The 22,295-nt window shown below is 44.8% G+C and overlaps 1 protein-coding gene across 2 annotated transcripts in view; it reads left to right on the top strand.

The window, feature by feature from the left end:
• Nucleotides 1-15,866, top strand: part of Exoc4 (exocyst complex component 4) — an 810,377-nt gene extending 794,511 nt beyond the window's left edge. For both annotated transcript variants that reach the window (XM_076566558.1, XM_006990369.4), the window contains exon 18: nt 14,366-15,866. In XM_076566558.1, coding sequence (XP_076422673.1) covers nt 14,366-14,603 — 238 coding nt within the window. In that variant the 3' untranslated portion in view covers nt 14,604-15,866. The remainder of the gene's footprint in view (nt 1-14,365) is intronic.
• The last annotated feature ends 6,429 nt before the right edge of the window (nt 15,867-22,295 follow it).

Below are 22,295 nucleotides of genomic sequence, written 5' to 3'. Positions count from 1 at the left end.
AACAGTTTCAGCTCTGTCCTACCTACCACCTTTGGTTGTATTTAAGAAAAACTAGCTCAGGCATCCAAGGTGTTTCTGTTACCTTTTAAATGACTTATTTTCCCTTGAGAGATCATCAGATACAGTCTTTAAAAATCTATATCCTTGGTACTGGAGAGATGCCTCAGCAGCTAAAAGCATATACTGCTCTTTCAGGGGCCTGAATTCAGTTCCCAATAACATCAAGCAGCTCACAACCACCTATAATTTCAGTCCAGAGAGTTCTATGCCCTGTTTAGGCCTCTGTAGGCACTGACATCCACATAGTGCACACATACCCATGCAAACAGAATCACAGGTATAACATTTTTAACTTTTTAAATCTAACCTCTAAGATCTCAGACAGTCTTGTCCTCCAGTCTCCTCTCTGATGGGTGATGGTGCTCTGCATGCTGTAAATATGTTGTTCATATAGGAGGGATAAACAGACAAGGAGAATTCTGGGAAGAGGAAGGTTGAGTCAGGAGTTGCCAGACAGACACAGAGAAAGCAAGATGTGAAGGCAGAACTGAGAAAAGGTGCCAAGCCATGTGGCTAAACATAAATAAGGATTATAGGTTAATTTAAATGTAAGAGCTAGTCAATAGCCTGAGCTAGTGGCCGAGCAGTTTTGATTAATATAAGCCTCTGTCTGTTTACTTGGGTCCAAGTGGCCACAGGGCCACAGGAGCCAGGCAGGACCAGGAAAACTTCAGCTACACCTCTCTACTGCTGCCTCAACTATAAAGACTTTGTTACTCCTGGCTGTAAGGGTCTGAAGATCATCTGTGCAAATGGCCAGATAATTACAAGATGTGTCTGTGACCTAACAGCTGCACCATACTCACACTGATAGGTGTGTGCATTCCCTTAGTACCTTCCAGTGTCCCACAGGGCTGCCACAGAGGTGACCTAGTCTCCTGACAGATAAGCAGTTTGGTCTCCTTAAGCTTGATTCTGTTTCTAAACTGTTTTCTCATAGGCTAATTCAGTAGTTTAAATAGAATACTCTGTGGAGTCAGGCTAGTATGTTGTTATATAATCAAAATTCTGTCTCAGTGCTGGTGACCAGGTGACCTTAGGCAGGTAGTGGCCCTTATGAGCCTCTTGGAAGTCAGGTGTGCTTGAAAAGAGTACAGCAGGAGAAATTGTCAGATGCTAATTGCTCCCTTAATTAATGTCCTTCCTAATTATGAACATTAAGACAATCATTACTGCATCTTTGGCTCAATTATGTTTCTATTACTCTGTAATTATACACACAGAACTGTCCCAGTTCACACCCATTTTTCTAGTAAGGGTTATCCATTATTTGTTACCGTAAAGTTTTCTTGAGAACAGCAGTGCACAAGACTACCCGTCACTTAACCCACAACAGTGTGGAGTCCTGAGAAATGGCTTCCGTGCATTTCAGGGGCACTTAGTGAAAGTGTTTCCACATCTGTCACTTAATTACCAAAGGGAAGCACCGAGCTGCAGCCAATGTCCTGATTAATGGGTGAATCCTCACAGCAGTATTGGCTGCAGACTAATGTCTTCTGTGTACTTAAGTCAGGGTTGGAGTTCATAAAATTTGCATTTTTGTAATAGCTTTATTGAGTAATAATTTACATGCCATAAATATTAACCCTTTTAAAGTGTGTAATTCACTGGTTTTTAGTGTAGCCAGAGTGTGCAGCCATCATCACTGGCTAATTTTAGAATATTTTCATTGCCCCACCAAGAAACCCTGTATCCATTAGCAATCACTCTTCATTCCTCTGCAAACCCTACCCCTGGCAACCACTAATTACTTTCTGTCTCTTCTGGACATATCATACAAATGGAATTATGCAATAAGTGGTCTTTTACAGCTAGCTGCTTTCAATTAGCATCGCACTTTCAAAGTTCAAAACATTAGCATTTCTTAAAGTTTCAGTATGAAACTGACTGAGTTAAAAAGTGTGTCCAGGGACCCACCCCAACACCTGACCTTTCTCTTTCCTTTCTGGTTTGTGTTGTTTGTTTGTGGGGGCAGAGCATAGGGAGTAAGAAGCTAATGTGGTTTTTGTTCTTATTGTAGATTTTGCAGAGTTGGAGGTAGATCAGGGCTCATGCGTGCTAGGCAAGCATTCTAACCCTGAATCACCCACACCGCTGTGTTTGTGTTTGGTTGATTGTGGGTCTGTGTTGTTTGTTTGTTTTATGGAGAAGGGGTGGGTGTTGTTTTGTTTTGAAACAATGCCTCCTGATATAACCCAGGCTGGCCTTGAATTTACAGTGAAGTCAAGGATGACCTTGAACTCCTAATTCTTCTGCTGTCATCTTCCCATATGCTGAGATTAGAGGAATGTGCCACCATGTATGGCATTATGTTTGGTTGTTGTTGGGGATTTTATGTTTGTTTTGTTGGTTGGTTGTTGTTGCTGTTTGGTGCTAAGGATTGACTCTTGGCCTCCTATATGCTAAGGAGGCATTCTGCCTGCTGTATCCCCAGCCCCTGGGAACATGTTTTTATTGAAGTGTAACATACATGAATAGAATGCAGAAATTTGAAGTATGCAGCTTGATTATATCTTAAGATGTGAATGCCCCCTAATGAGCATTGTCAGGTGCTAAATATCAAATTACCGCCCCCCCCCAATGTCCTTTTGGCCCCTCCTACGTATCTCAAACCAGGCATTTTCTGTTTGCTCAGTGTTCTTCTGGTTTGTTAGTGTACATCCTCATCAGTGCATACCAGTCAAGCCTTGCAGTCTGCCCTCTTCAGGCTTGGAGCAAGGCCTTCCCACCTGGGTTTCCTCCTTTCATTACCATTGGTTCCCAGGGGAAATAAAGCAGTGCTAAGCACTCCAGAGCTCTCCACACACACTGTGTCCTTTCTGCTAATCTGAGCCAGCTGCCCAGCCTTTGTGTTGCCTCCTTGCTTTTGTCGCCCCACTTCCTTTCAGACATCAGAGATCTCTTGACATTGCATCAAAGTAGGCGGGACACACATAACCTCTCCTGTGTGTCAAGGTCTACAGGGGACCCAGGCAAATAGCCCTGTAACCCTGGGCTGGCCTCTCCGAACTCACCAGGTTATCTTTAAATCTGATCAAAATTGGGCTGGAGAGATGGCTCAGTGGTTAAGAGCACGTAAATAAGACTGCTTTTCCAGAGGTCCTGAGTTCAATTCCCAGCAACCACATGGTGGCTCACAACCATCTGGAATGAGATCTGGTGCCCTCTTCTGGCCTGCAGGGACACATGCAGACAGAACACTGTATACGTAATAAATAAATAAATCTTTAAAAAAAAAATCTGATCAAAATTGTATTCAATTCTATTTTGCTCTTCACAAATAATAGGTATTTTCTTAAAGAAAGTAAGGTTTCAGTTTAAAATTACTTTTGGTCTTTGAAAAAAAAAAAAAACTGGGTGTGACCTGAATAAAAAATAAAAAGGAAAGGGCATGACTGCTCCTGGGTATGGTGGAGGAGAAAGTTTATTGTAGATAAAAGGGAGAGCATGGCCAGAGGCAGGGACATCTGCTAGAGTTCAGAGAATCCATGTAGGAGAGGAAGAGGGGAGAGGAGCTGCTAACCAAGAGGGCCAGCCTGGACCAAGAAAGTGACCTAACCAAAATGACTGGATTATATAGAGAAGGGCAGCTGGGGAAAGGGAAGCCCTGACCCTGAGCTGGAGAAGTTTAGGATAAGGGCCAGAATATGCCAGCCATACCCTGGAACAAGTAGGGACTGAAGGATGCAGGGAGAACCTGACAGCCAGGTCTCCTTTGATACGTTAAATAGACACCTCAGCCATTTGTCCCAGAGTTTGAGACTTAACCTGTCCTAGAGGTATAGGTTAGCATTAAGCAGATAAATAGAGGCATACAGTTTGCTCAGACTTCCTCACAGTTGCCCTCTTTCTATAGGAGAAATACAAATGCTATATAAATTTCCTCCCATCAAAGGCCCTTTTGTTTATATGTAGACTTAAGAGAGTCCATGAAAAATCCTAGTATTATTACTCTTTTTGTATAGAAAGGGCCTTATAAAAATTGTCATTCTGTTCAAAGAGTTTCCCCAACCTGTGACTCTTAAGATGCATTTGCCTGTAATCAATCTTATCCAACCCATGTTCTTAATCATCTCAGCCCATGTATGGTACTAGTTCTCTTACTGAGAAGAAGAAAAGAAGATGCAGAAAGATTAACAAATTGTCCAAAGTCAGATAAAGCAAGGCCACCAGTGACCCTACCCAGTGTATGCATATACACTGACAGATGTATAACTATGTAGTCACATATCCTTTGATGGGAATGAGGCCCGTGAGAGGGGAACCTCACTTATCCATAGGCTGACCGAGGAACAGAAACTGACGACCCCTTGTCCCTTTTCTCTAGTTTGATGTTCCTTTCTGAGCTTCTTCTATGTGGCTCGTGGTACAGAATGAAAAAGATCTGCGAAATGCATCAAAGAAAGGACGGCCATTGCCTCTTTGCCCTAAAACTGCCCTTGTTTTTATAGCCCTGGCCTCCCCTCCATCGATGGCCAGACTGGTTCCCAGGGCTGCTCTCACTTCCTGCCAATCTTTGAAAGCGAAGGTTAGACTTCCTCCTGCCATGGTCATGTGGGCCTGTCTAAGATGGACCTCCTTTTGTTGTGAGTCTAAATTCTCTAGAGTCCATTATGTGTTTGTACTTCTTTGTTACCGTCACAGCCCTGCCCAGTTTACTAACATTTGCCCTCTCCTCTGCTCCTTTTCTTCCTGCACACTAATTAAGGCATTAAGTGAGACCAGTTGTGAAGCTGTGTCCTCAGTACTCAGTGATGCTTCCTTCTCCGAAGCTGTTGACTTGCATTTCTCATTACCCTTTGTTGGGCTTTCTGCCTGTGTCCTGTCATGGGCAGCCATTCAGAATAAATTCATTTTACTAGTTACAATTTTTAGACTCACTGTATCAAACAGTTTGCTGACAGCCAAATATGTATCACCCACAGTGGTCTTTTCACCCACCAAATTCACAGTTCCCACAGCTATCCATCACATTTGTCAGAGTCTTTGGGTCTTTAATTAAGCCCTGCTGGATACTGTACATACTTCCATTAGCTCCCTCCTCTTTACTCCATTACTTTCCTAATTGACATCCATCCTGAGTCACGTGTCCTTGAATCTCAGGTGGCCCATTTTTGTAGCTTTGGTTTATTTAGGTTTTCTCTCCTTCATAAATAACCTAAGTGTTTAGTTAATACAACCTCAAGTGTTTGCTATTGGGACCTGCTGATTTGCATATGCTTACACTTCTCAAATAATTGTGGATTTCAGAGGGGGCTGGGTTTCCTCTAGTAACCCTCTTCTCTGTCTCTCTGTCTCTCTGTCTCTCTCTCTCTCTCTGTCTCTCCCTCTCTCTCTCTCTCTCTCTCTCTCTCTCTCTCTCTCTCTCTGTGTGTGTGTGTGTGTGTGTGTGTGTGTAGTCTCATGAAAATCGGAACTACTGATCCTCCTGCCTCTACTTCCCAAGTGGGCGATTACAGGTGTGTTCCACCATACCCAGCTGCCAACCTTTTTTTTTCCCCAATGGAGACTTATTAATCATGAAATAGATGGTCTTTGTTTCAACAAAGCAGAGAAGTCCCCTAACAATTTTGACAAGTGTTCAGATTTCTAAATGGAAATGAAAGGCTGAGTGAGTGTCCTGTAAGAGTCCAGCAAATGATAGCTGAGTAGCAGCGAGAGAGTGATAATGGGTTGCAGCAGACCATCCCATTACCCTCACCCAGTCTGTCTTGACAGTTGTGAGGTGGAATGGAATTGCCGTAACTGTCATCTGCTATAATCAAGCCATTACCTTGGTCTCTTCAGCACAAGGCCTTAATGAGAGTGGTTTCTGAGCAAAGCCGTGAGATCCCATGCAATTCCACAATCTCTCTTCCCAAATAGTTCCAGGTAGGCAGAATTTCCCCATTATAAATTCAGAAACCAAGCCTGCTATATATAGCTCAGCAGTACAGCCCTTGCCTAGAAGGCATTAGAGGCTCTGGGTTTAGTCCCCAGCACTATAGTAGATAGGTAGGTAGATGGACAAATGGACGGATGGACAGGTGGGTAGATAGATGCAGAAACCATAAGCTCATTAATCCACTCACTTCTCTATCCCATCCTTAACATTAATAATTACTTGACACCAAGCCCTGGTTTTGTCTCTTGTCTATGGCCCTCTAATCCTTCTATCATTTCCCAAGATCAGTACATGAGGAATGGCCCAGGCCAACAGGTAGACTAGCAAGCCCTGGCTTGGCTTGACTTTAAATTTAAACATTGACTTCTGCCGTGGATACCTTTGACCTAGGCCTAGATAGATGTTATTTTTAAAGAGCAAATAAAAGAAGCTTCTGGAAGCCTAGGGCCATGCATTTGTTCTATGTGATGCTGTCATTTGTAGCATTACTGAACTTCTCAGCAGTGGTAACAAGGTCCATTCTCCCTTTGAAGTAGCACTTTGCATTATCTTTGAAAAGTTAGTACTGCCGTTGCTTTACTTAAAGATGAAAAAGCCATGGGGCCTCTGAATTATTTTTCAGCTTACACGAGCAGTTGCCTCCAGATTTCTAGTCTATGAAATATAGATAATACACAATTTAAGATTTTCCTACTAATTAGTAAACAGTCTGTAGCTTTGTGACTGCCAGAGGGCAATATGCTATGTGCCGTTTTTTCAACCTGTGATATTAGACAAATTATTTTTTAAAATTGAAAACTCTCCAAAGTGCTATCCGATAAACTATTTTAATTGAAAAGACTCTAAACTGCTATTCAGCCCAGCACAGCTCTCCTTAACCCAGGCTCACCTTTTGATAATCAAAAGAACATTTACAGAAGTATGAGACAAACACAATTATGAAAGTAAAATGAAGGACCTAAATAAAAAATCACAGAACAAGAGGGTAATTCTATTCACTCTTTCATATTTCATTATTTGATAACATCAGACGATGAATCCATCAGAATTGCTTTGGCAAGTGCAAACAAAAATGGTCCTGATCAATATTTATTAAAACCTTCAGAATGGGAGAAGGACTTGAGCTGACTTCTTAATGTAGTAAATAATTATTCATATAAATGGGCTTTGACCAAAGGAAGTGCCAGACCAAAGAGACACAGTTTTAATTGTACTGAATTTAAAATACAGATTGTCCTCTAGCCCTGTTGTAGAAACCTTATTTTAAAAAATTATCCGATGTAGTACAGAGTGACGTGGGATTTTATAAATTCAGAATGTATTCCAAAGGTAGTGTGAGGACAAAGTTGCTAGCTAAAATTATGGGGAGGCATTCTCCCCATCTCAGTGACTGGAACAGGAATGCTACCATCATCTCAGCAGTGACAGGGATGGATGGACTCAGTGGAATTCCTTTGCTGTAAGAACTGCATTTTCTAAAGAGAAATAAAGCTCTGGCTGCAGCTGCCCATCAGAAGTGCTGAGATGAGGTACCCTCCTGAGAGGAGGAGGGAACAGAGCTGGTGTGAACTTTTGAAGTCTCCAGGAGAGACACCCCAGAATTGTGAAAGTGTGGAGGTTATCAGAATAAGGCTGATAAATAAGTGCTTGTCCACCCCCACCTCTTCCCCAGCTTTGGAGTCTGGGGTCCAGCTTTGGGCATCACACTTCAGGAAGTACTCTACCACTGAGCTATATCCCCAGTCACTTAAGCAATAAAAAATGAGTAAACGAGCCACCAAAAAGACAAAGCAAATTTTGCAAACATAAAATTCCAAATTGTACCTACCTCTGGAATGATTATCTGCTGTCATCAGCTGAGGGAAAGTCTTTTCTAAAATCTATTCTACAGCAGCATGCCCCAAACAAAAAGCAGGGTAATCTGTTGAGAGTATTAAAGACCATCTCAACATAAAATACTCATTTAAACCTGCCATTAACTGCCTGAAACTTATTTAGCTTTTCTCTACTTTTTCTCATTCCTGAAATGGAAATAACTTTGCTGCATTTCAAATTAAAAATTTCAATCATGTCTGTAATAAACTCTAAGCTCTTTGAAGGAGAAGACAAATAAGAATAATTATATTGTATTTTAATACACTAATATATTCTTCTGATACACAGGATTATCATCTGCTTTATTAGTGGTCTGGAAAGTACCTGGGCTAAGATTATACTTGTTGGAGTGTTTGCAGATCAACTGCTAATGTGGTGCCTACCATTGCTTGGCAACAGTTAGCATCAGTGGTCCTGATGGCAGCTCCGTGACGTGCAAGGACCACGCAGGGGACTTTGTACCAGTGTAAAACCCAAAAATGCCACCGTGCTTACAGAGCACCTGCCATGGCCTCTCAGATTTTCACACGGGGAGGAGATGACAGCATTTGTCCAAAGGCACATGGCCAGTTAAGATGGCTTGCAAGACAACCAAAATCTCTGCCTGGTTGCTGAGTGGGTAATCCCCACTGTAGGAGGCCCTGTCAGTTATTTATGGGATGATTATCTTTCTCTTCTTTCATCCCATTTCTGTGTTTATTATTATAGTCAATAGTAAGGAGGCCGAGAAGAGAAGAATTCAGTGTTTCAACTGATCGTTTAGTTACCCTTTACTATGGTGCCTTTATGAAAGTGCTTGAAATACTCCTGTTGCAGGTTAAACATCTCTAATCTGAAATCTGAAACCTAAAATTTTCTAAATTCCAAAATCTTATGGGTACTAACCAGATGCCACAAGTGGAAAACTCCACCTCTAACCTTGTACAAGGGTTGCACTCAAAATGCATTCTCACTAAAATATTGCACAAAATTGCCTTCTGCAAAGAGCCAGCTTTTCATCACTATAATGAAATACTTGAGGCAAGTTGCTAATGAGGACAAGAGCTTCATTTTACAAGTTCAAATCCAGTGCCTGTATCATCTTTGGTAAGGACTCCCTCAGACCCATCAGATGGCAGATGCCAATGGTAGCAGTCCATGTAGAAACAAGATCACAACGAGATACAGAAAAACAAGAACGACTTGGAGGTCAGGCCCTGGTTTTTGTAAGGACTGTGTTCCCAAAGCAGCAGTCCCTTCAGAAGGCAGGACCACAGGGACCCAAGAACCTGGCTCTTAAAGAGCCCACCTTCCCAGTGCTGCCTTCTTACAAAGGAGCCTTCCGAGAGAGCCTCACGCCTAAGCCACACCATAACAGAAGTGTAGGAAACATGAATTTAATTTCAAGTCCCATTGCCAAGATACCTCACTATGTATGTGCATATAGTTCCCAATCTGAAATCACCTGAGGCAACACAGTTCTGATTCTAAACGTTTTAGAAAAGTAATACCCAGCGTGCACACACACTTAGCCACAGTGTACATGTGGAGGTCAAAGGACAACTAGTAGACGCCAGTTCTTCCTTTCCACCATGTGGGTCCCAGGAATTCAACTCTGGTCACCAGGGTTGGCAGCAAGCACTGTTTTATCTACTGAGCCATCTCACTATTCCCACCTGAAAATAATTTGGGGAGCTACGGTCCATACTGTTAGATTCGGGTCAGCTTTTCAGGTTAGCATCTCATTCTTTCTTTAAGTAACAGCCTGTTAGGCATATACACCACACTTTCCTTATTCACAAATTCAGGAACAGACACTGTAGTCAATTCTGTATCTTGGCTGTTGTGAATACTGCTGCAACAAAGAAGAAAATACAAGTATCTCTTTGATGTAATGACTTTATTCCCTTTGGATATAGAGCCCAGAGTGGCCTGCTGGGTCATACAGAGTTCTGTGTGTTTTAAAAACTCTATCTACTGTCTTCCATAATGGCTGTACTAATTTCCATCTCCACCAACAATGTATGAGAATTCCCCTTTCTAAAGCACCACACTGAAAACACGTGATTATCCTAAGGGAAGTAATAAATCAGAAAGGCAACCAACTTTTAAAGAGAATGCTTACCTCATCCATTACCACCTTGGACAGACAAACAGGGAAAAGTAAAGTAGGTAACAAAATGAAAAAGTCCTAAGTTAAATGCTGAAGTTTAAGTTTGGAGCCCTGAATTCCATATCCACCGAGAGCTGGTCACCTGTACCCGTGAGGTTCGTCTAAACAAAGTGTGAACTGCCGCAGCGCAGGCTCACTCCTCTTCACCAGCAGACATGGCTGGAGTCAGTTAGTCTGATCATTTTTTCAGTTATCCGAAAGTGTAGCTAAGTGTAATTAGCTATACAGACACTACTTGCGACTAGACCTTTGCTTTCTACAGTTTCAGCTATCTATATTACCTTGGCTCTGGGGGACGTATAGGTCTTAAAATCCTTTAGTTTGAGATCTGAGACAAACCACTCATGTTCTTCAGCTGAGTTGCTTCTGTGTCCAGTGTGAATTGTGATGCCCATTTCAGAAGGTTGGATACATAGATCCATCTACAGATTAAACATTGCTAATATCACTACAATAAAAACAGCCCCAAAGCACAGCAGGAGTCCATAGTTGTGTACATTTACCCATCTTTATGTACAGGTTCTTATCCACAGATTCTGCCTTCTATGGCTTTAGCCAACCAAAGATCAAAGTATCCAGGAAAAAAAATATGTGCAGACTTTGTTAACATTATCCTGAAACCTATAGTATAACAACTGCCTGCAGTGTGTTCCAATTGTGCTGAATACGTAATCCAGACAGGATTTTAAATGTATGGAAGAGCCAGGCATGGTGGCGCACACCTTTAATCCTAGCACTTGAGAAGCAGAGGCAAGAGGATCTCTGTGAATTTGAGTCCAGCTAGGGCTACATAGTGAGACCCTGTCTCAAAAAATTAAAATGTACACGAGGATTGTGTAAGTTTTATGCAAATATTATGTTATTTTATAGAGAGAATTTGGCCTGGGGGTACTGGTACTAATGCCCCCAGATGCCCAGGGTAACTATTTAAAAGCCATTTAGAAATGAATCTTGTACTCTGAATTCCACCAAGTGAACGAAGGTAGATGGTAAAAGTATACCCAGGGATTTAGGCCAGCCCCCCAGCAAGGTCCTGCTGTCTGTCACCTGCACACACACCTGCTGTGAAAGACTGTAGGCACAGGACAGTTGCTGTGGTAAAAGAGATGGCTTTGGGGTGTGGGGGTGGCTTTTATTTTGGCAGAACCATATGCCAAAATAAAGTCTTCCTCCACGTGTCAATTTGGGTCATGATATCTTATCACACCATCAGAAAAGCCATTAATACACCATGTCTACTCATGATACTTTGGGAAGTGCTACCAAAAGGCACACAGCAAAGAGCAGGAGGAACCATGGGAAGGAACACACTTGGTCACAGAATGTTCCAGTCACCAGGATGATGCCAAACTCCTTTGGTCCTCAGAACAGCCTATTCAGTCCACAGCTAGCAGCTGGCCTCTAAATGTTAAAGGTCTTATAAAGAGACTCCCTCTGTGAGTCCTGAGCTGGAAAACATCTACAGAACATGTGTGTTTACTAATGCAGCCCAGGCAGCCACATACAATGCCATCTGCTGTAAGCTGGGGTACCCTGGAAGCTATGGCCGCTGTTTTAAAGCTTGATGATAAAAACCATGCTTTTATTTTCCTGAAGTCTCAGTACATACCCATCAATTATTTATTACTGTTGGGTTACATGATTTCATTTCAATCTGTCAGTGTTTATCATGGAAGCTCATTTTAATTGCGTAGTTTGGGGCATGTTCCCACTTCCTCTTTAGGGCATCTTGTAGCACCTTCCCACCTCTCTGTCAGCTGTTCTGCCCATTTATTAGTCTTCGCTACTGGGTAAGGTGGCTTTCTGAAAGATAAATGGATTTCATTCTGTCGTTAAATATTTATGTTTCTTTATGATCTAATATATCATCATGGTTATAGGGAATTTACCCTCACTATAGAAAATATGCCATCAGTTAGCTGTCAATTTTGTTTAATAACTCAGCTTTGCAGTCCTGGTGCCCTGTTCATCTGAGGCCCCTGAGAACTCCTTTAGTCTCCCCCTTGCCTTCGCAGTGCCATTCTGGGGTTCATAAAGGTGGTCAATGCACAGAGGATATTGAAACATTAAGTACTTCAGTGGTGTGCCCTTCATCACCCATCACACTGGAAGGTCCAGGGCTAGAGATCTGGGCGCCTTTGTCTTGTTTGCTCCCAGGGCGGAATGGCAGTCTCTGCAGAAAACCAGTCTCCCTGGAAACAATTCATCAGACTTTTCAAAAGAAATCCAATTTCATCTGGGCTGATGGGCTCAGCGTTGCTTTTTAAGATAAATGATGAAAATATCAATATCGTAATGCAAAGAACTCCAATTCTTTTGGCTTAATCTCAGTGAAAAGTATTATAAACCATTTACTGCCTCTTTAACAGCCCCTGCTCCCCGGTCCTGGGGATTCCGGAGGTGGAGTGGCTTGGAACCTTTGACAGTTCCAGTGCCAGGCTGTGAGGCTCCTGTACTCCATTCTCATGACCCTGGGGGCGGGGGGGGGGGGGGGGTCCCAGTGAAGCACTCTGAAGTTTGGGAACATAGGCTAGAAAGTCCAGATTTCACAAAGGCCTTACTCCATTTGATAAGTCTAAACTTGTACATGTCTTCTTCTTGAGCAATATTTAAAACGGATGTCTGTCTCCTAAACAGACAGCTTCTTCTCACAGCTATGCATCTAAGAGAAACAGAACTATATAGCATAGATCCTTAATTCATAAAATAAGGAAAGTGTCAGGGAGGAAGGTACTGTGTGCCACTGAGCGTATGATGCTGTAGGACAGTATGAAGCATCTTCCTACAGCATAATTTTTTCAGTAAAATATTTTTAATTATAGCAGATACATTGAGGAATATAATATAAAACTCATTGACTTTATGCCAAACATGCAACCTCAGAGGGTTTCTTGATTATTGATGATACCATTTTCCCAGACTCCTCCAAGTGACTTTCTCCTCCTCTTCCATCTGAGGTACTTCTGTGCGCATCCAAGGATATGCTTGGCCCGTGCTTTCTAAACACCCATTATGTGTTCATTGCTTTTCTGGTGGTGACCGAATAGTGGACAGAAGCACCTTAAAACAGGGTCTATTTGGACTCACAGTTGAAAGGGCCGCAGTCTGCCTAGTGGGGAAGGCATGGCTGTTCACTCTAGGGCAATGAGAGCTTACAGCTGCCACCTCTTAGCATCTCCATGGATCATGAAGCAGAGTGTTGGGAAGCCACAGAGCCAGTCTGTAACCCTCATAGGCCCGCCGCTAATGTCCTGCATCTGCCAGCTGGTTCTTGCAGTCAAACTTTCACAGCCTACCAAAATGCCAGCATCTGGGGAGAAAGTGTTCAGATACATGAACCCGTGGGAACATTTCACAATCATGCCATAGCAGGTCTCATGAGGCTGAAATAAGTCCTCATTTGAAACCACAACAGAACACTAATGTTCAGGGGAGTCTCTACATGACAGTGCCAACCTGTGCTCCCAGGACACTCATGAAGTTGCCCATCTGAAACAAGCAGGTTCATTCCTCCCCCTTCTTAGTACTTCAAGGGCATCATTTCTCCTGCTCTACTGAACTAATAGAATATCTAACAGAATTCTAATAGAATATCAGTTCTGAACACCAGAACTCTTCCTGACCACACCCCCAGTGAAACAGCGATTGCAAAGCTCTTGAAATACATTCCCATACCCAAGGATGGCTTCCTCACTCCATAAAATGTGAGGTTTGGGGATTTTTAGTTTGGTTTGGTGTTTGGTTTTTTGGTTTTTCTTTCCCCAAGATATTCTTGGTGGAGAAGCGACCAACTCAAGGCCCTGCGTGCAGGAATGCACGTTCCTGAGCCAGCAGTCCTGACATGTAGGATGTCCGTCTGTACTGCCCACATCTCTTCAGCGCATGCTGCGTGCTTCTAGCCCCTCAACCTTGGTAAAGCCTTCATGGAAGGAAGGAAAGAGGTGACCCACACTTTGGAAGCCTTTTCTGTCCTTTACTAACAGGCTGGGCACTCAAAGCTGCCCTCATGCTACTGTTACTGTTACTGTGCTCCTATTACCATTGCTGTTGTAAGAGTTCATCTTGAAACACCACATTCTAAGTGCGTTATATGAATTAACTAATTCTTCCAATAACCTGAAGAAGTAGGCAACATTATTATTCCATGTAAAGGAGAAGAAAGCTATATTTCTTTCCCAGAGTCTCCAATAATAAGCTAATGAGTGACTCCAAATAATAAGCTAATGAGTGAGTGAGTGACTACGAGGTTGAGTGGGACAGAACTTGCCTTCCAGGTAATCCGTAGCCGTTTGTGAAATAAGTAAACTTATTAGCACAGTTAACAGCATATGCATGCCCCTGGCCACCACACTGATGGAGGAAACACTCAACAAGGTTCTGTCTTGCTTCCCCAGGCAGTACTACGAGATGCTGTACAACACAGCCGATGAGCTCCTGAACCTGGTGGTGGACCAGGGCGTGAAGTACACAGAGCTGGAGTACATTCATGCCCTGACCCTGCTGCACCGCAGCCAGACCGGCGTGGGGGACCAGACCATCCAGAACACCAGGCTGCAGAGGCTCAAAGAGATCATCTGTGAGCAGGCCGCCATCAAGCAAGCCACCAAAGACAAGAAAATAACCACCGTCTGATGGTGTGCACTGCAGTGGGTGTGGGTGGCATTCATTGTGTGTGCAGCCACAGGCTCTAGCTACTCGGCATGGCTTGAGCTGACTTGATTTTGTCTACACTGATGCTTAGTGGATAGAAGGTGGATTTTTTTTCTCCTCACTTTTGCTTTTCTATAAACTCCAAGGAAGTTTGCAGTACAGAACGTTTTGCCTAATGACTACTTTAGTGCTGTCTATTCCCAAGGGATGAGGGTGGGACAGAAGGAGGCATGTCAAGGAGTGAAGGAAAGTTGGCTACTGCCTGTTTCAGGACCACCCTGAAGCTACTTAATAAGGTCCATAGCATAAGCAGGGGCTTTGTAGTTCAGTGAAGGAAGTGTGTGCGCATTGCTTTGTCTCCATTGCCAAAATCAAGTAAGAGGCTTCTCAGCAGGCTCCCTACCAAAAACAGATCCCGAGGCTGGGGGAAAGCAGCCTTCATCCCTGGCCTGGGGGGGGAGGGTGCGCTATAGCTTGTACACAGGTTGCTGGTCGGTTTTATAACCTTTTTGTTTATTCCTTCTGTATTAAAACCAAGAGTCAGAGCTGGAGGGTGGCTTAGCAGTTACAAGCACTGGCTGTCCTTCCAGAGGACTAGAGTTCAGTTCTCGGCACCCACACATGGAGGCTCAGTCATCTGTAACTTCAGTTCCCCTCACCTGAAGCCCTCTCATGGCTTGACAGGTACCTCATGTATGTGGTGCACAGACATACATGCAGGCAAAACCACTCATACACATGACGAAAAAAAGCCAAGTCATAAAACCAGTGCTAAGAAAGAAGGATGAAAGGTGATTCCCCTCCCATGGCTGCAGAACTTCCCATCTCACACTTCACCGAGGGTCAGTCCTGAGGGTATCCTCACGTCCCCGTGCACACCGGGTTAGTCACTTGTCCTGTCGCTGTGACAGGAGCAGCTTAGGAAAGGAAGGCTTTTTGGCTAACAGTTGAGGGTGGTAAGCCATCCTACATCACATAGCCGGGAAGCCATGGCAGCCAGAGGCTGAGGCCACTGCTCACACCACCTCTGCAGTCAGAAAACAGCCGTGCATGCCTGGGTTTGGGTAGGTTTCTCCTTTTTATGCAGCCCAGGACCTCGGTCCGTAGAATGTTCCTCCACAGTCAGAGTTGGCCTGCCCACCTCAGTTAACAGAATTCAAATTCACAGACAAGTCCTGTCCTAGTTGGTTGCTGTTGCTGTGATAAACAACTGACCAAAACCAACACAGGGACACAGACACACAACACAGGGACACAGACACACAAAAATAAAAATAGTTTTAAAATAATTTGACAGTGAGAAAGTAAAGCAATCAATATTATGGTAAACATCGAATCTACTGAAAAATTCAGAGAGGAATAAAGCAATAGAAATATTTAATATTAAGCAGTACAGCTCAGGTCCACTCAGCTGAAAGCAAGGAGGATGGGACATTTTCCCAGTGTCTGCAATTAAAGGCATGCACCCCCAGGCCTGGCCGCTCAGCCTCTTTTCCAATTGCCCTTTCCTGAGACGGGTGACTGCGATGCTCGTGGCGGTATGGGTCTTGCCCAGGCCCCCATGTGCTCTTGCTGCTCGAGGTTCATAGGTCACCGGAGACACCAGTGCACTGACAAGGAAGCATCTTGAACACGCATGGGAAGAGGAGCCAGAAGGGCTGGGGCTGTTCAAGGTCATGCTTAGACCCTGAGGGAGGGAATTTTCACACCTGTTTGTAACAGCTTTGATCTGGATGGGAATAACCAAAAATTAAAAACTGTCTTGAGAAGCTTTAATGTTGTATGTTGTTTTTCTGATTGTCTTCATTCAACAAACATTTCCTGGGAGCCTAGCGTGTGGCAAGCACTGCTATATTTGGGCCATGTCTTAGGGTTTCTATTGCTGTGAAGAGATACATGACCAAGACAACTCTTATACAGGAAAACATTTAATTGGGTGACTTACAGTTTCTGAGGTTCAGCCCATCATCATCATGGTGGGACATGGTGGCGTGCAGGCAGACATGGTGCTGGAGAGGTAGCTGGGAGTTGTATATCTTGCACAGGCAACAGAAAGTAAATTGAGACACTGGGTGTGGCTTGAGCATATATGAGACCTCAAAGGTCACCTCCACAGTGACACACTTCTGTAGCTGGAGTTTTCTCCAGTCCTGCCTGGCCCACAGTCAGGACAAATCTCTCTCACCCACCAGTCCCGCAGCCGCTCAGACCCAACCAAGTAAACACAGAGAGACTTATATTGCTTATAAACTGTATGGCCGTGGCAGGCTTCTTGTTAACTGTTCTTATATCTTAAATCAACCCATTTCTATTAATCTGTAAGTTGCCACATGGCTCATGGCTTACTGGTATCTTAACATCTTCACATGGCTGCAGCTGGCAGCGTCTCTCTGCCCCAGCCTTTCACTTCCCAGAATTCTCTTCTCTGCTTGTCCCACCTATACTTCCTGCCTGGCTACTGGCCAATCAGCATTTTATTTATACAGAGTGATATCCACAGCACACTTCCTCCAACTAGGCCACACTCCCTAATAGTGCTGCTCCCTTTGGGGGCCATTTTCTTTCAAGCCACTACAGGCCAGAGACAGAGGACACCATTTTTATCTAGCATTTAGGAACTGGACTTGAAACCCAACAAGTTCATACCCACAACTAAGCTGGAAACCAGGTTGGCGGTGGGGTGAGAAGCCAGCAGGCAGCTGCAGGATGGCCTTTCAGTACCTGCTGAGAGGAAGGAGAGAGGGCTACACACTGTGTGGTTTAGAAGCCTGACAGGAAAGAAGTGGAATGCACACAGGAGACAATCATGGCAAAGCGCAATGCCTCACACTAGGTTCTCGTACGTCTACCCAAGAGGCAAGGTGGCGGGAGGGGCAGAGAGCTGCTGGAGTTCTACTTTTGTTGGGACACTACTCGGTAGTGACTGTGGCCACCTAACTTAGATCTTCCCCTTCTTCGTCCCTCCCTGCCTAGTGTGAGGGCTTGGGATGGGTTTCCTGAGTATGGACGGGGACAAGAGCTTGGGTTGAGCGTAGCAGTGGCATCAGTGAGAGCCAGCAGTGTCCCTGCACGGGAGCTGCTGTGGAGACCGGGTGCGAGTCTGTGTAGAGTGGGTCCCCGCTTTGCTACAACAGTGGCAGACCAGAAATGCCAGCTCTACACAGAAAAGGGTCATAGGGGCCTTCATCCAAGGCATCCAAGCCCAAGTCAACAGTCAGAACCAATGACACATTCAGTAGCTGGTTGAGGGGATACAGATGGACGGCATAGCCACCTCAGAACCTGTCACCACTGGGGACACACTGAAGGTTTCTGCATGGTATGGCCCTGCTTCAGGGATGTTTTGTGAGAAGGATTCTGTGTCATTCACAGTCATTACAAGAAAGTGCTAGAGTCAATACAGAGAGCCCAGACACACATAGCCGCAAGAGTTAACATTCTGCTGTGCCTGCCGCTCCCTAAAAAGTCCTGTTGTGAGTAAAAGAGAAAAATACTACTAAGCCTCCGCAGGAGAGCACTGAGAGCAAAGTTCACCACTTTCTCTTAAATGTGGGACAGATAAGATGGACCTATGGCTAGTCCACAAAGCTAGCCATTGGCTTCTCTTCTACAGACTCGACCAAACGTGGAACAGAAATATTCCTTAAATAACAAATGCTGCTGAGGACAGGGGCTGAAGGAAATCCTTATATACTGCTTGGAGGAATGTAAGCTGTCTAGCCACTGTGAGATCACTGTGAAGGCTCCTCAAAATAGTAAAAATAGTTTGGTGACTCTGTCCCTGGTCCCTTGCCTGTAGCTCCTCACACCCAGAAGCTGCATTCACATGCTTTCTCAGGTGCAGCTCTCATGCCTCATCAATGAGCCTTATTTAAAGTGGACAACTATTATGCAGATAATGTGACTGTGAGGTGTCCAGTTGGGTTAGCTACAGCACAACCCCTACACCCAAAGCTTGGGAAACATCACGGAAGAGGAAGCAGGAAAAGTGGGAGAATTAGAGGACCAGGGTGGCTGCCGTGAGAGGGTATCTTCTAGACATAAGATGCTGCATCATGAACCGTCAAAATGTGGCTGCCTGCGCAAGGCCTACATAATGACAACAGCAGTTGACATGCCAACATGGATGAAGGAAAAATTCACAAGTCCTTCTAAGAGAGGGAGAATCATCAGACTTCTCCAGGGGCACGCCCCCTTGTAGGCTATTCAATCACAAGTGGTCAGCCCTGAAGACATGTACATACAAACAACTAAACAGACTCATCAGGATGTACATATAACAAGAATTCTAGAAGAAGGGATCATGGATTCAAGAAGGAGAGGAACATGGGAGGAGTTAGAAGGGGGAGGGGCGGAGATGATATAAATACAGTGTGCTCATTTATAAAAGACTCAATTAAAAAATTTAGAAGTTCCAAAAAGTGAAATAGATCTACCACATGCCCCAGCTGTACTACTCCTGGGTACTTACTGAAGGACCCAAATCCACATGTCACAGGGATACTTGCACAGCAGTGTTTACAGCTGTACCGTTCACAGCAGCTAAGTATGGAGCCAGGCCAGGTGCCCAACAATGGAGGAATGGGTAAGGAACTATGCCATAGATGCACGATGCGATGTCTTCTCACCACAAAGAACAAAGTTGTCATCTTCAGGAAAACGGGTGCAGCTGGAGATGAGTGTAAGCTGAGTAGCCAGTTTCAGACAAAACTGGCCATGCCGGCTGCCGTCGCTCTTGTCTTGTGCAGGCAGCCATGTTGTTGAGAGTTTGTGCATGTAGTTTCTAGATCTTAAATCACTATATAAAATCATATATGTATATATGGTAGAAACAAAACTGTCCCAAGAAACAAGGGATACGAAGAGGAGGGTACAGGGGTAAGATGGGACGGTGTCGAGTCCCGCTCAACCTCTTGAACGGTTCTGAAGGGGGCGGGATGTGGAATTGGGAAATGATAGCTATGAAATATAGACGTAAATCAAGAAAAAGACAGAGACACAGGACAGCTTCGGGAGGGCCCTGGGTCAATACCGCAGACCCTGAGTTTATGGAAGTTTAAGAAGACCGCCAGCTTCTCAAAACACTCACGGGGATCTTGCTTTTGCTCCCGCCCACACTTCCCACTCAATGCTCTGACACTAGCCTTTCATTTGGGAAGCCATTGCATAGGATTGAGGACTGAAATCGTCAGCCCGACTCCCTGCTGCTTGGCTCAGTTGTGTGCAGTTTTGGAAGCTCAGAACTGTCCGTTTTCGGTGTGCCTCTTCCCTCACCAGCACAGCCTGGCAGCTCACGCCTCACCAGCTCCTGCTGGAACAAATGGGTTCCTGCCTCACGGGCTCTGTGAATGGACCAGGGCCCTTACAGTCGGGATTCTTGCTCTGAGACATGGCAGTGGCTGCCTCCCCGGGACCCGTGCACAGAAATAGGCAGACAAGGAATAAAGCAGGCCAGAGTCCAGCCCCAGGGTTCAGCAAGTCTGAGCTGGATTCATTCCATCCAGGGTAAATGTGAGCAGAGACCAAAAAATGGCTAGCCTTCAACAGGATATGAGAACAAGGAGTGTTCTGGTCAAGAAAGTTTGGGTTGAAAAGCAGAGCGTGTGTTGTAATACACACCTGAGAGCAATTGTCTTAATGTGGCATGGATGTAAAACAAATTGGGCATAATTTGGAGGGAGGGTAATGAGGTACCAAGAATGGGAAAACATAAAGAATCGCTAGGCTCCGCAGAGGTCTCAACTCTGTCCTAATTAGACACAGTTGTTATAAGAAGTGCATAATTAATAAGCATGTGACCAGATGTGGAATACAGCGGAGTTCTTTCCCTGACATGGAAGCGCTAATGAACTGTATGCGGCTGGAAGTAGTTGTCCTGCCTTGGCTGCGGCAGAAGGCCTGCCTGGAATTTTGAAGAGGTGTATGCACCGCACAGGTTTACACCTGGAAACAAGTAATCGTATTCCAACCGGGCTGGGGTAATGAGATGGAGCTAATTACCAAGAGTGTAATGAGATGGGAGAGTGGCTGGAGCTGAGCTGGAAATCTCTCTGAAATTGAACCAAGATGCAAACAGCAGAAAGGACTTCTGTGAACAGAATGAGGTGTGAGCGGGAAGAAATGTATATGACCTGGGGTTACTGGGACGTGCCTAGCCAAAGACACATCTGTGATGGAAAATACCGCCAGGGTGTTCACACACCTGGAGCGGGAGTCCCTGGGACCCCAAGGATTCAGTGACCTGTAAAAACCACATACGAATGTGTAAATGTATATACAGCTTGCATGTGCATAAACTGTAAAAAAAAAAAAAAGACGAGGCTGGACACTTGTAGGTAAGCGGAGTTGTCATTATCTGTGATCCCTGATAGAAAGGTGGCCTTGGATTCCTGCTGACTCTGCAGAGATGTTCCAGGAGGAACCCGACTCCACATAGAAAAAGCAAGTTTTTGTCACAGGGATTTACTTACTGTGAGAGATCGGGAAACCATTACTAGCTGGCTTCTGTTGTTTTTTATTTTGTGGTTGATTGCTAGTGCATTATGGGAGACACCATTTCATGAACACGTAATGTGTCCAATATGTGTTAAATGCTCTACCACACTATTTCACCGAATCTCCACAATAACCCTAGGAGAGACACTATCCTTCCCACTTCACTGAGGACACAGGGACTTGGATCAAGGACTGTGCCTGAGACCCAGCAAGTTCGTGGACTTGCTCTGCTTGGCACCAAGGTTCAAGTTGGGAGCCCTCTGGCCTTCTCTATTCTGAGCCAATACTTGTGTCGAGTGTGGCAGAGAAAGCGTACTTCACCAGCTCTGAGCTCCAGCGACAGTCTCTGGCAGCCTGGCTCTTCTAGCTCCTCTGTCCTTCCTATGGCCCCCAGAGGGAGGCACCTCTGGGCTTGATTTGAGAAGCCATTTCCCCATCTCTGCCTCTCTCTGGGCCTCACTGTCTGTGAATAACATGAGGCCAGTACATCTGAAAAAAAAAGAAATCTGAGACACATAAACCTCCAAAGGACTGAAATGGCTGTTGAAAGTGATTCTCACTCCATCCGAAGGCAGTGGAGACCATGGTTCTACAATCGGGGCTCAGAATGTCACTTTAGCCTGTACAGGAGAGAAACACCACCCATGAAGGCTCCCTGGCTGTGGCATCCGTGTCAAAAGGCCCGTGAAAACATGCAGATGTATTCAAGTTTTATTTTATGCACACGAGGACCTTTGAAGAAAAGGGTGGGGCAGAGAAGTGTGGGGTTTGTTCTCTCCTGTCTCTGTAAAGCGGCTGTAGCGTTCCAGCTGCAGGGTTAGCAGGTACATCTCCATCAGAGCAGACTCTTGTGGGGGAGGCTGTGGAGTGCTGAGGTTCCCTCGGAAGGAAGGGGCTGGAAGGTACCAGCTGTGCACTGTGTTTAATTCGGCCGCCTTTTCTCCTGGCCTCATGGTCTTTGGAGAAGGTGGAGTACATAGTGTATGAATGTTAACTGTGAAGGGGGAGGTGTCATCTCTGCAGCTGTGGGGAAGTCATCATTCATGCTGGGGTGAGACTGTTCAGTGGTGTAGCTGCTTGGGGGCCACCCACACTCCTGTTAGGAACCCCTCATCCATGCTCTGTAAGCCCAATAAACTGTTTCCACAACTCAGACTTTGGGAGGTGATACTTTGGATT

This window comes from Peromyscus maniculatus, chromosome 3, assembly GCF_049852395.1.
Source record: "Peromyscus maniculatus bairdii isolate BWxNUB_F1_BW_parent chromosome 3, HU_Pman_BW_mat_3.1, whole genome shotgun sequence".
Lineage (NCBI taxonomy): Eukaryota > Metazoa > Chordata > Mammalia > Rodentia > Cricetidae > Peromyscus > Peromyscus maniculatus.
The sequence above is the reverse complement of the archived record's forward strand: the minus strand, read 5'-3'. Positions and strand labels throughout refer to the sequence as shown.